Here is an 11388-nt window from a genome sequence, read left to right on the forward strand (position 1 = left end):
ACTTGCCTGAGCCAGTGGTTGGCACACAGAAACAACACTTTCCATGCCACTGGTCATGGTTGAGGACTGCAGTGGTCTGTGATACTCTGACATCTCTGAAGGCAAGATAACACTGCAGCTGCGGGAGTTGACTCTTCCTCAAATTTTCAAGGGCTATACTGCCAACCTTACAGATCAAACAGTTCTCGTATTGAGAAAAGATTTACTGCTTGGAATTTCTTTGTCCATTTCAAGGCCTTGCTCATTTTTGCATCTTCTGCCTCAGCTATTCTCTGCACTGTTCTGCACGCCCCCATGATACATTGGGAACCCAATGATACGTAGTGACAATTCTGAGAAGTCATTGTCTTAGCCACAAGAGCTCTGACCTTCCTGGACCCCCAATACCATATCACTTTGTCTATTGTCTTTTATCCTTCGCAGTACACCCATCCATAAAATTGGGAGCCTGGCCAGCTCCTGATAGAAATTATGTAAGAGAAGCTTTTATTCTCACGCTTTTGTTGCATATAATGTAGTATGTTCATTTTGGCAGTAAGCATAAACACCTATTTGTACTCTTGTTTGAGAACACTCACTGGGGGAACAAAACAACTTTGCAGGCTGTTAACCTATCCTTGCCTTACCCTGTTCCTTTTAAGAGACGTAAGTCACTTGCTGGAACATTTCTGAGGAGGCTTCAATGTGTAAGAACTTCTCCCTCGAAGATGAGCAAGACAGAAGCCCTGTTTTCAAAAGACCGCCTGTGTGATAATGTCATAATCCTTTCATCTGGCTTAGTGTTCAGAGTAAACTACACTCCTTCAACTTCTTCACCCACACAACTTACAAGCTCACATCACCCATTATTCCATCCAATTTCACTTCTGGTTTGCCCTTGTCACTGAGCTCCACTTTCTTTGAGGATAATAATATTTTATCAGTTATTCCCTTTTTTATTTCTGAGTCATAATGATAGTACCATGGTCAAAGCACCTGACATACTGTTATATATATTTATTTAGTTACCAACTACTTATGGAAGACCTTCTGTGTACCCAACCCTAGTCTAGGTATTGAGGATGTAAAGGAAATTCTTGCCTTCACACACATTATATTCTAGGGGAGGGGTTTAAAATGATAACAATATGTCAGAAAGGAATAAGAAGGCTATGAAAATGTAGTAGTTCACAGTTTTGTTGATGAACTGAAATGTAGAATGAGAGAAAAGGCCAAAAGTCAATTAGTCCAGTCATTTAAGGAGCTAAGGGACCCCAGAAGAAAACAAGGTTTGAGAAAAGTTCTTTCTTTACCGTGTTATTCTTGAGATCCCTTTTAGAAAACCAAGAACTGAGGTCAGCTAGATAATTAAATATATGTCTGCAGCTCAGGAGAAAGTTTGACCCGAAGTCCAAGACCTGGGAGTTATAAGCATAAAAAATGGCATTTTAAGCCACAGGTTGAATTGTTTATGGCAGTATTTAAAAGGCAAATGTTGCTGAGTAATTAGGATGACTACTGAGAATTATTACTTTTGTAATAGATTTTATATTTTAGTCTTAAGTTCAAGGCTAAATTCAGAGGAAGCACAGAGTCTTGCTGACTCCCTGATTGCAAAGATGCACAACCAACCTCCTCCATTAGGGACATCCTCACTTGAGTGGTAAATTTGTTACTACTGATGAACCTCCAGGGATACACTTTTATCACCCACAAGGACTGGAGATCAGTGACCTTATCAACAGAGGCTTCCCTGCAATGGCAGGTACAAAAACAACCCAGACTGCGATGAAACAATGTAACATAAAGTGGGGAACCACCAGATTTTTCCAAAAAGAGGAATAGGGCAATTGGAGTGGGGGTTGGTTTTAAGGAAGATTTTTAAAGAAATTATAATAACCCACTTAAGACAGACTGGTGATGCTTCTTTGTTTTAGAAGAGCTGGAGTTTCTGAGTGAGGAGAGACAGACTGAGGCGGTAAATGGGAGAAAGGGCTCTTCATGAGGGGAGGTGGCGATCTGGGCTGAAAAAAAATAGCCCTTAAGAGTCTGCAGACCACCCCAGCACTAGGGAGGCTGAGGCAGAGAACAGCCTTGAGATCGAGGCCAGCCTGGGCTACACAGTGAGTTCAAGGCCTGCCTCAACTACATAACTAGACCTTGTCTCAAAAAGAACACCGCCCCCCTCAAAAAAAGGTCTAAGGACCAACACTGTTTGCAGGATGGCTCAGGTAGGGAAAGAAAGTGAGAGGAAACTTTACTTTCTGCACTTTGTCTCTCTTTAATAATAAAAAACCCTAAATTCCAGAAGGCAAAATGGAGGGCTAAGGAAGGGGGCGCTGTAAAGACTATTAGCAGGTTAAGAAGGTATGTACAAAGCCACACGGGGAGAAGATTTCCCAGCAATGGCTGACCTGGTCATTTTAAAACACTTGCAAAAAAAAAAAAAAAAAAAAAGCCAAAACAAGTAAAAGCCGGACTTGAGGTTGCTTAGAGTATGTCAGCATGTTTCCAATAAATTCCCTTTCTGCTTAAGTTAGAGCAAAAGAATCTTAACGACAAATACTTCCGTGTAGCCTTGTGCACGTAACGTGGCTTCAGAAAAGGAATATTTACTTAATTCACTCAGTACATTTAAGTACTATTTGGCCTGTAGTGATAAGGAAAATCTAAGAAAGAAATCCTAAGCATGTTAGCTATTCCTTTGTCCCTCATTTCTTTCTTCCTTTCTCAAGACTCAGTGGTGAGAAAGAACTGACAATTGACAATGAGGCGAGCTGGCAGGGGGCACTCTCTGAAGCGCAGCAGGCTTCCCTCCACAGCTGCCCCAGACCCACAATAACACTTCTGCAGGGACAGCAAGAGTGCGACAGCTTAAAATAAATGCCGCAGCCTCTAATTTATAGCCAGGCTCTCTGTCCAACTATAAAACTCCCTACTACTGTTCTCTAACAGGGAAATGGTGCCTTTGAGGGGAGAATTCCTACAAATTACAACCTATCTCTCAGGTGAATTAATATACCTGAATGATGAATTCTGAGATTTGTCTTGAATAGTGTGCCATCTTCCTTTATCAAAGCGAGTAATCAGCAAGATAAGATTTCCTAACTAATCCACTAGTAAGTGTAGGACTGTTCCCTAAGCCAATAGATCAAAGACAAATTTATTTCAGCTGTCATTCACTATATACAAAGGAAATGTTTAAAGTACACAGTGAATGCAGAAAAAAAACTGCAGCAGGCCTCAACATTAAGAGGTTATTTTCAAGTGGAAGCGCTCCAGGGATGTATGGAATATGCCCAAGCATGGCTGAAATTGTTTTGTGTGAGAGAGGGGGAAAAGAAAGCAAAAGGTAAATAAGAGTTCAGAATGCAAAGTAATGAAAAGGCAAAAGGAAAAACCAAACAGCTCCAATAGCACTGATGTTCACTAGATGTAATATTTATTTATCATAATATTTAGTATGGATATCAAAATCTTTAGCAGGCCATAAATCAAGTTACCTTGTTAACTGAAAAGTATGTTGTATTTAAACAACAAATCAGTGGGGATTATATCTTCCCCAATGATTCATTATTTAAAAATTTGGTTAGGTGTGGTGGGACAAGTTTATAATCTCAGAACTCTGATAGGATGAGCCAGGAAGATCGCTAGTTCAAGCCAACCCTGGGCAACTTAGTGACGCAAAGACCCTATCTCAAAATAAAACTCAGTAAGTAAGACTGGGGATGTAGCTCAGTGCAGAGGCCCTGGGTTCAATCACTCTCTCACACACACACAAACCATTTAACAATACAGGGAAATATATCAAATATATCAAATATATCACCCACACAACTTACAAGCTCAACTTGTAAGGAGGTAAGAGGAAGTGACTTTTACATCACTAGAACAATACCTAAATTGCCTGAGATGGTCACCTTTAAATCAAGGTAGACTCTGTATGTGTCCCACTGGTGCAGTCAATGGCAACCCATGGATTTAACCCCTAATTACTGACACTCATTGACTGAGAAATACCGCTTGTTCCCAGGACTGACACTTTATCACACTGCAATTATACCAGGTAGTACTTCAAGCAACCTGAGGCTGTGCCCTATGGCTCACTATTTCTGGGCTTGAGGGAGACAGGATAAATATCCTATAACATCTGCTTCCAAAGAGCCTGGACAAAATGAGCCTCACAGTACAGTGAACTGATTTCTGCAGCAAAGATTTAGTCATTTATTTTAGAGCATCAGGCATCATAACCAACTAAATTAAGATGACAACGCTATCCTGGAGTGTGACTAGAAGTAATCAGTATCCGGGCTTGGAGACTTACACACAAAAACCACTTTGTAATTATTATTGTACCTTTTGTATAGAGAAATAAGTCAAATCTCATGACTGGAGTTTGTGGATACAGAAGGGAAAAGTTTAATAGAATTACAGTTATTGTAGCTGTGTTAGATATTCAGTATCTGACATGCCATTATTCTGTTTTTGCTTATTCCTCAATAATAATATAGTTCTCTTTTTAAAAAGGACTGATGTATGTTCTTGCAACTTCTCCAGACCAAAAACAAAGGGAACAGAACTTCAGTACATCTGACTGGTCGTCAGGCCTTTGGCTGTAATGCCCATTTTTAACTGAGGTAAAATTTACATCAGCATCATGCACAGCCTTAAGTACAATTCTGGGAAATGTGATGACTATATTCACTCTTGCAATCTTCACTGATTCCATCACCCTAGAAAGTTTCTTTGTGTCCTAGCCAATTCCCCAGTACTCAAGGCAAGTACAGTTCCTGCTTCTTTGGAAAGAATCAGTATCTTTCCCTCCACGTTTTGAGGTTCACCCGCAATACATGTATCAGCACTTCATTTTTCAAATAGCAGAGTAGGAGTCCACTCTATGCATCTGTCACAATCTGCTTATCCATCTCTTGCTGACAGATATTTGGGGGTTTTCCTGTTTTGTGCTATGGTCAATAAAGAAGTCTGTAAACACACAATCTTGTTCTGCTGTGTAAGTGTAATCACACCTTAAACTTAGGATAGCTTTCTTCCTGTTTAAACCAAACAAGAAGCTGAGGGATTGGCCTAAATTAGCCCTGGTTTCTACATTAAGTGGGCAGAGGGAGCTTCGGCTACACTACCCTGGATGATTGGGTGAGACCCACCCCAAACTGCCCACGTCTATGAAGTATGACACTAGAGCCACATGTTGTGAAAAGAGACTCTAGCACATCTCAAGTTTAGGGGCTATATTATCTGTTTTCTCTTACTATATATCTGCGGGCAGGCACCTTATAAACAAAAGAGGTTTATTTAGTTCACAGCTGGGGAGGCTGAAAGTTCAAGATCTGGTGACCCCAACTCTTCAGCCTCTGATGAGTGTCCCCTTTGCTGCCTCACAGCATGGCAGAGGAGTGGAAAGGGGAAAGCTGCGTCCAGAGGGGGACAAGCATGTGCAGTGACGTCACTTTGTAACAATCCACTCTAGTGACAACTAACTTCATGAGACCAACATTACGCAACTTTGGACACATTATTCAATCCCCTAAGCCCTAATTTCCCAGTAGGTAAAATGGGATAATTATACCATCTATCCTAGGGTTATTTTGAAGATTAGATCATGTGTATAAAGTACTCATACTGCATAACACACTTAAGTACACAAATATTAGCTATTACTAATAACTATGTTTCCAAAACTATTTAGGGAGTATAGCCCCAGACTGTCATTTTCCCTATCCAAATCAAGGTAAAGATTAGAGTTTCCCAAAGACAGTGTGTTTCGTAATAAATTAGTTTAATGGGTATCACATAAAGAAAGGAATTCCATAAGCCAAGCAAGTCTAAGTTAGGTAATTTTTTTTAAGCAGCAAAGCATCTCAGTGCTTTATGGCAATGCACAGTATACCCTCCCCCTAAGTGAGATCTAGCATACATACATTATTTCCCAAGTAATTTCACCATGACTTTCCTCTTGCCCTATCAAGATCATATGGCCCAGAAACCTAAGAAATACACTTTAAGAAATGTAAAAACAATGCGAAAGACAGAGACAGTGACGAGGGAGAGGGGAGCACTCTGACAGACAGGAACAGAGAGACTTCTGGGAGATACTAATGGCATTGAGACACTTGAAGTATCATTGACTAGTGCCCATCACCTACCAAACTATTGTAAGTTTTTTTTGTACCGGGAATCAAACCTCAGGACCTCACACTTGCCAGGCAGGCGCTGTGCCACTGAGCTATAACCCCAGCCCTATTATAAGTTCAATTAAGGCAGTTACTAATTTTTTACCTAACCATACAACCCCAGCATCTTGCATAATGTTTGGTACCTGGTACTAGATATAGAATAAATACATGAGCAAGAGAATTTCAATGTACTTTTTGACATAGTAAAAAACTGAAGACAACTCAAATGTTTATTAATAAGGAAATAGGTACTAAAGTTACTCTGCATTTATACCTAGTACACCCATTAAAAACAATGAACTTAGTATCTGTTCTAACACCATCACTTTAGAATGAAAAAGTTAATTATAGACAGACTGGATTGTACGTAGATGTCTAGAACACACACATCAAACTGTTACCAGCGACTATACCTGCATAGGACTATGACTGACAAATGACATTGTTTTCAGGGGTTTTTTTTTGTTTTTTTGTTTTTTTTTGGTCTTTTTGAGACAGAGTCTCACTATGCAATTCAGGCTGGCCTTGAGCTCACTTTGTAGCCCATGCTGGTCTTGAACTCACAACAATCCTCCTGCTTCAGCCTCCTGAACGCTGGGATTACAGGCGTGTGCCACCACACCTGGCTGTTTTCATGCTTTACATACTCCTCTATTGCTCGGAATAGTCCTCAACAACTATGCACTTCTTTTCTAATTCATTTGTTAGGCTTTGAGCAAATGCAGGTCTAGATAAATTACATACTTTATGCTTTATGTTTATATCACTATTTCTTAGAAATATTTTTGTAATGATCCCAACAGCGATCCTGAGAGGAAAGTAAGACAATATTTTATTTTTTTAAGAGTAGGAAAATTTGCTGGGGATTTAGCTCAGCGGCAAAAGCGCCTGCCTGGCAAGTGCAAGGTTGTGAGTTCAGTTCCCAGTACCGGAGAAAAACCAAAAAAAAAAAAAAAAAAGAGTAGGAAAATTTATCGAGGAAAAGGAATGGGGAATAAGAATAGTTGGATGGGAGACAGGAGGAATCCCAAATGGGTTGCCAACAAGCCCACTTCTCACAGGACGTTTTATAGAGCAAAATCACAACATGGGGACAACTTCGATCAAAATTATGATCACCCAATAAGATTACAAGTATACGCATTACATAATATTGATCCAATAGAAGCAAGGGCATATGGATGACAACATTAACCTTGGTCCATAATCTGTAGTCTTAGTGTTACTCTTAGTCTTTTCTTGGTGGGAGAGGTGGGCCAACCTATAATGTGATAATGGTTTATTCATACAGGAAATCTCAAAAAGGTGGTAACAATAATCTTAAACTTCTATCCCATAGGGAAGTATGTAAATCTGCGCATTGCGACTTTAATCTTAAGATGCACCTCCACCCATAATTCTGATGTGGTCTCATCTTCTGTGCAGGGCCTAACCCTGTCTGACTGCCTATAATATTTCTACCTAACTTAACTATCTATATTCCCTCCTCTGAAGAGGGAATAACTGCTGTGAGGGGCAAGGAGTGAAGACCCTTCTGACTGAAGGGGTAGTCGTCATGATCGGCGGTCAGAGATCCTCCACAGAGGGTCTATCTAAGGCCCTTGATAAATGCCAGGTTTTCTCATCTTGGATAGGCATATACCTGTAAGGCTCCTTCCAATTATCTCACCAGGGCCACCAAGAATGATACAGGAAGGACATCCAAATGAAATAGCGGAAATAAATGTAACTCCCAACCTGATAGATGTCCAATACACTGAGTTCATGCTCCCCAAAGTTGAAGAATGAATTCTAAGGAACAACAGAGGTTAAGAGCAGGAAAGTTTATTGGGGCAAGTAATGGGGAATAGGGATGGCTCCTGGGAGACAGGAGGGGTCCTGAATGGGTTACCAAGAGATAATATTGTATTAATTCAGTAATGGAGATTAAAATAGACACGTTGTCTGACATCCCAAAGCAAAATAAGCAACAGAACTGGGGCTAAAATATGGTTCTCTTAGTTTGTGTTGTTTTCATGTACATATCATTCCCTCTCCAGTAAGGGAAAGTAGACTGCCTTGACAGAATCAACATTTTACTTTATTTTTATTTGAGACAGGTTCTCGCTATGTAGCCCAGGCTGGCCATGAACTCACAGTGATCCTCCTGCCTCAGCCTCCCAAGTGCTGGGATAACAGCTGTGTGATATCACACCTTGCACAGAATCAACATTTTAGCACCAAATAACGAAGAGATTTAAACTTGTTCTCATCTCTTCCCTTCCCAACCTCCATCTGTAGTCTGAGGGTATTGCTGATCAATCCCCCAAAGGAGCACAGCCTCTTTAAGAGTAACCCTAGGAAAGGATAGGTTACAAAATCACCATGCAGACTTCTTTACTGTTACACAATTCCCTCATATTAAACCGAAACCCTTCATTGTTTGACCTTCTGGTCCAAGTTTGGACACCTGAAATGCCACAATACAGATTTCTCTCCTCTTTTAGAATATAATCAAGTATGGAAATAGGTACTATACTAGATAAACTTCCCAACAAAACACCTGTTATTACCCAATTTCTAATTTCAGTAAAGGCCTGACAAATAACTTGACAGCGAAAAAAAAGGACCTCTAGCAATCGACGTTCTAGTCAACTGCAGTACAATCCTGAAAGGAGTTACTGAGAACCTACACATTTCTCACCACTCCTCAGACAGCAGGAAATGCTCCCACAAAGTCTTAGCTTTAGATAGCTACACACAGCTGGGTCAAAAAACTGCTATTAGTTCTCCATGAGACAACCTGTCCTCAGTAAAATATTCCTCCCTGGCTTAGTCAGAACTTGCAATAACAAAGAGCCTGGTGGTGGGAACCATAGACAAACGAAATATTTTACAATTAAAAAGGGGGAAAATAAACGGCTATTGGGTAACACCAGGAAGTTGTATATAGAAAAGTACAGTGCAAGAAGTCTTGAAATGGCTAAACTTAAATACTTACTAACACTACTTTTATCATATGATGAAAAAATAATCAGAATCAAATGTTTGTGCAAAATCTTTTTTCCCCTTCTTCAGTCAGGATCTGACTATGTAGTCCAGTGTGGCCTTGCAATTGTGATCTTCAGGGCCAAAATTATAGTTGTGTACCACAACGCCTAGCCCCGGGCAAAACCTTCACAAGAAGCGCACTATTTGGAACAGTTTAATTTTTTTATTCTGGTTTTACCTATTAACGGCAGACACAAACCTGCAAGATTCTTCCCAAATGCTGCTCAAGGTTTTCTTTCTGAAAATTCTCTCAATTTAAATAGGGGAGAGGTCCTCTCAGAACCCAATTTAAAAACATCCCTTTTTAACTCTAATTTATTGAACTTTCTTTACCAACAAAATGCTTTTGAACATTGTATACCCATAACTCTGGAGGAAGATGCTCATAAATATTTGTAGAGTAAACGAAAGAAAAAGGAAAAGAGATTACAGGTTATTATAAACAAGACCAGTTTGCTGTCTTAATGCTGAGAAACTAATCGTGTGCTGACCATGTTGTACGACCCTGACCACTTATATACATGTTTTAGTCTCATAATAATCCCGTCAGTTTCTCATCTGAAACAAAGTAAAACTCAGAGACATTGCATAACTCAGGTTACAGTCCTAGTAAGTTTGAACTGCAGTTTGTGTGACTATCAGGTTCATCGGATGTAACAGTGACCTTCAATATACCCTTGTCAATTCGCTCCTCTCCTTACACTTACGGGTGGAGGAAAAGAAATCCACAGCACATCAGTAATTATATGCAATCCAAGTTCTCTGGCTACCTAAACAGTTTTAATTTTCTCCCAGCTTACAGAAAACCTGCTAACGAAGTAAATGACTTTATGAACATCAATCATTTTCACATACATAATTAGCTCTTCAAAATCTCACAAAAAACAAATTTCCATGATGTCGGCTGAAAACACCCCATCATTCACATACTCCTGCTTCGGGTCTGCCAAAAAGGAACAGGATCTGTATAAACGTGGGCCATCACCCTCGTCTTCCTACTGCAAAGGCCAGATCCAGCTGGGGGAACGCGAAGACTCAGTTGGCCCCCTTGTCCCTGAGTTCTGATGCGCGTCCAGTCCACGCTATGCAATCAGTTACGTGTGTTGACCATCAGATGTATTTACGAGCCAACACACTCAGGTCAGAGAAAGGGCGTGGGAATAACATTTTAGGAAGGGCTGCGCTGCAGCCAAGACTAACTGGGCCGCGGTCCACACTCGCCCTTGCCAATTCTTGTAAGCTCACCCCCTCCAATGAATCACTTCTTCCTGGAGTCAGGGTTTACACAACAGGTTCCTACCTTGGTCTGAACACTCTTATCAAACTTGTCATTTTTGAAGCTAAACGTATTCTGGTGTTTCTGAGGCCTGGAGCGAGCCACATTGCCTTTCTGGGAGCTCATCACCGAAATCGCTCCCACCTCGCACCAGACGCACCGAAAAAGTCGCAGAGAAGACGGAGCAGCTGGCCCCAAGCTGCGGAGGCGTTCGCCGGTGACCCGGAAGCAGCTCACCGGGCCTTTCCGCTCCCAGGGAACACACGTGACCCCCAGGGAGGTCAAAGACCGCCCTCCCGCTCTCCCGGATCCAGGTGCGGGAACTCCGCGCCGCCGAGGCGCCGCCGAGGCCCTTCGCGCAGGCTCTGTTTCAAACCGACCGAACCAATCCCGCTTTCTTCGAAATGAGAGTTGCCCTATTGGCCCGAAAGGGGCAGTCCATCACGGTGGAGGGGCGGGGACTCTCTACTCCGGTTGGCTCTTCTTTTCCGCAATCCCCGCCTCCTGCCGAGTGCGCTCTGCCTCTCCGCGAGCGCGGAGCTCTACGGCCTCTGCTGGGTGGCTCGTGATTGGTGGAAGTCGGGCGAGGCTGGGTTCGGTCCTCCCCCCGGCGGCTTGCAGGCTGGAGCCCGGGTCAGCTTTGGCACCTTCCTCCCGTCGGTGACCAACTCCGGGCTCCGCCGGGCCCCGCACGCCCCCTCAGCGCCGCGCCGGCTCCCCACCCGCTCCCGCAGCGAGCCCGGTCCTCGGCGGGCAGACGAGGGGCAGAGAAAGCGGGGCTGAGGAGAAGCAAGAGCCGGCGGGGCTGGGTGTTGTCTGCGGTGCCAGGAGAGGAGGTGGCGGCCGCGACCACGGCCGCGCGGGACGTGAGGCCCGAGAGCCACCGGCGGCGGCGGCCGCTGCAGCGCG

General features: G+C 42.4%; 1 protein-coding gene across 2 annotated transcripts in view; it reads right to left on the reverse strand.

Annotated features, from left to right (window-relative positions):
• LOC102020156 (chromosome unknown open reading frame, human C9orf85) overlaps positions 1 to 11382 on the reverse strand; it is a 53553-nt gene extending 42171 nt beyond the window's left edge. The window contains exon 1 of one of the 2 annotated variants that reach the window (XM_005388520.2): positions 10504 to 11382. In XM_005388520.2, coding sequence (XP_005388577.1) covers positions 10504 to 10605 — 102 coding nt within the window. In that variant the 5' untranslated portion in view covers positions 10606 to 11382. The remainder of the gene's footprint in view (positions 1 to 10503) is intronic. The other variant, XM_013516345.1, reaches the window with a different exon arrangement.
• Between the last annotated feature and the right edge of the window lie 6 nt (positions 11383 to 11388).

The sequence above is a fragment of the Chinchilla lanigera genome, unplaced genomic scaffold (assembly GCF_000276665.1).
Source record: "Chinchilla lanigera isolate Chin_1 unplaced genomic scaffold, ChiLan1.0 scaffold00033, whole genome shotgun sequence".
Taxonomy (NCBI): Eukaryota; Metazoa; Chordata; class Mammalia; order Rodentia; family Chinchillidae; genus Chinchilla; species Chinchilla lanigera.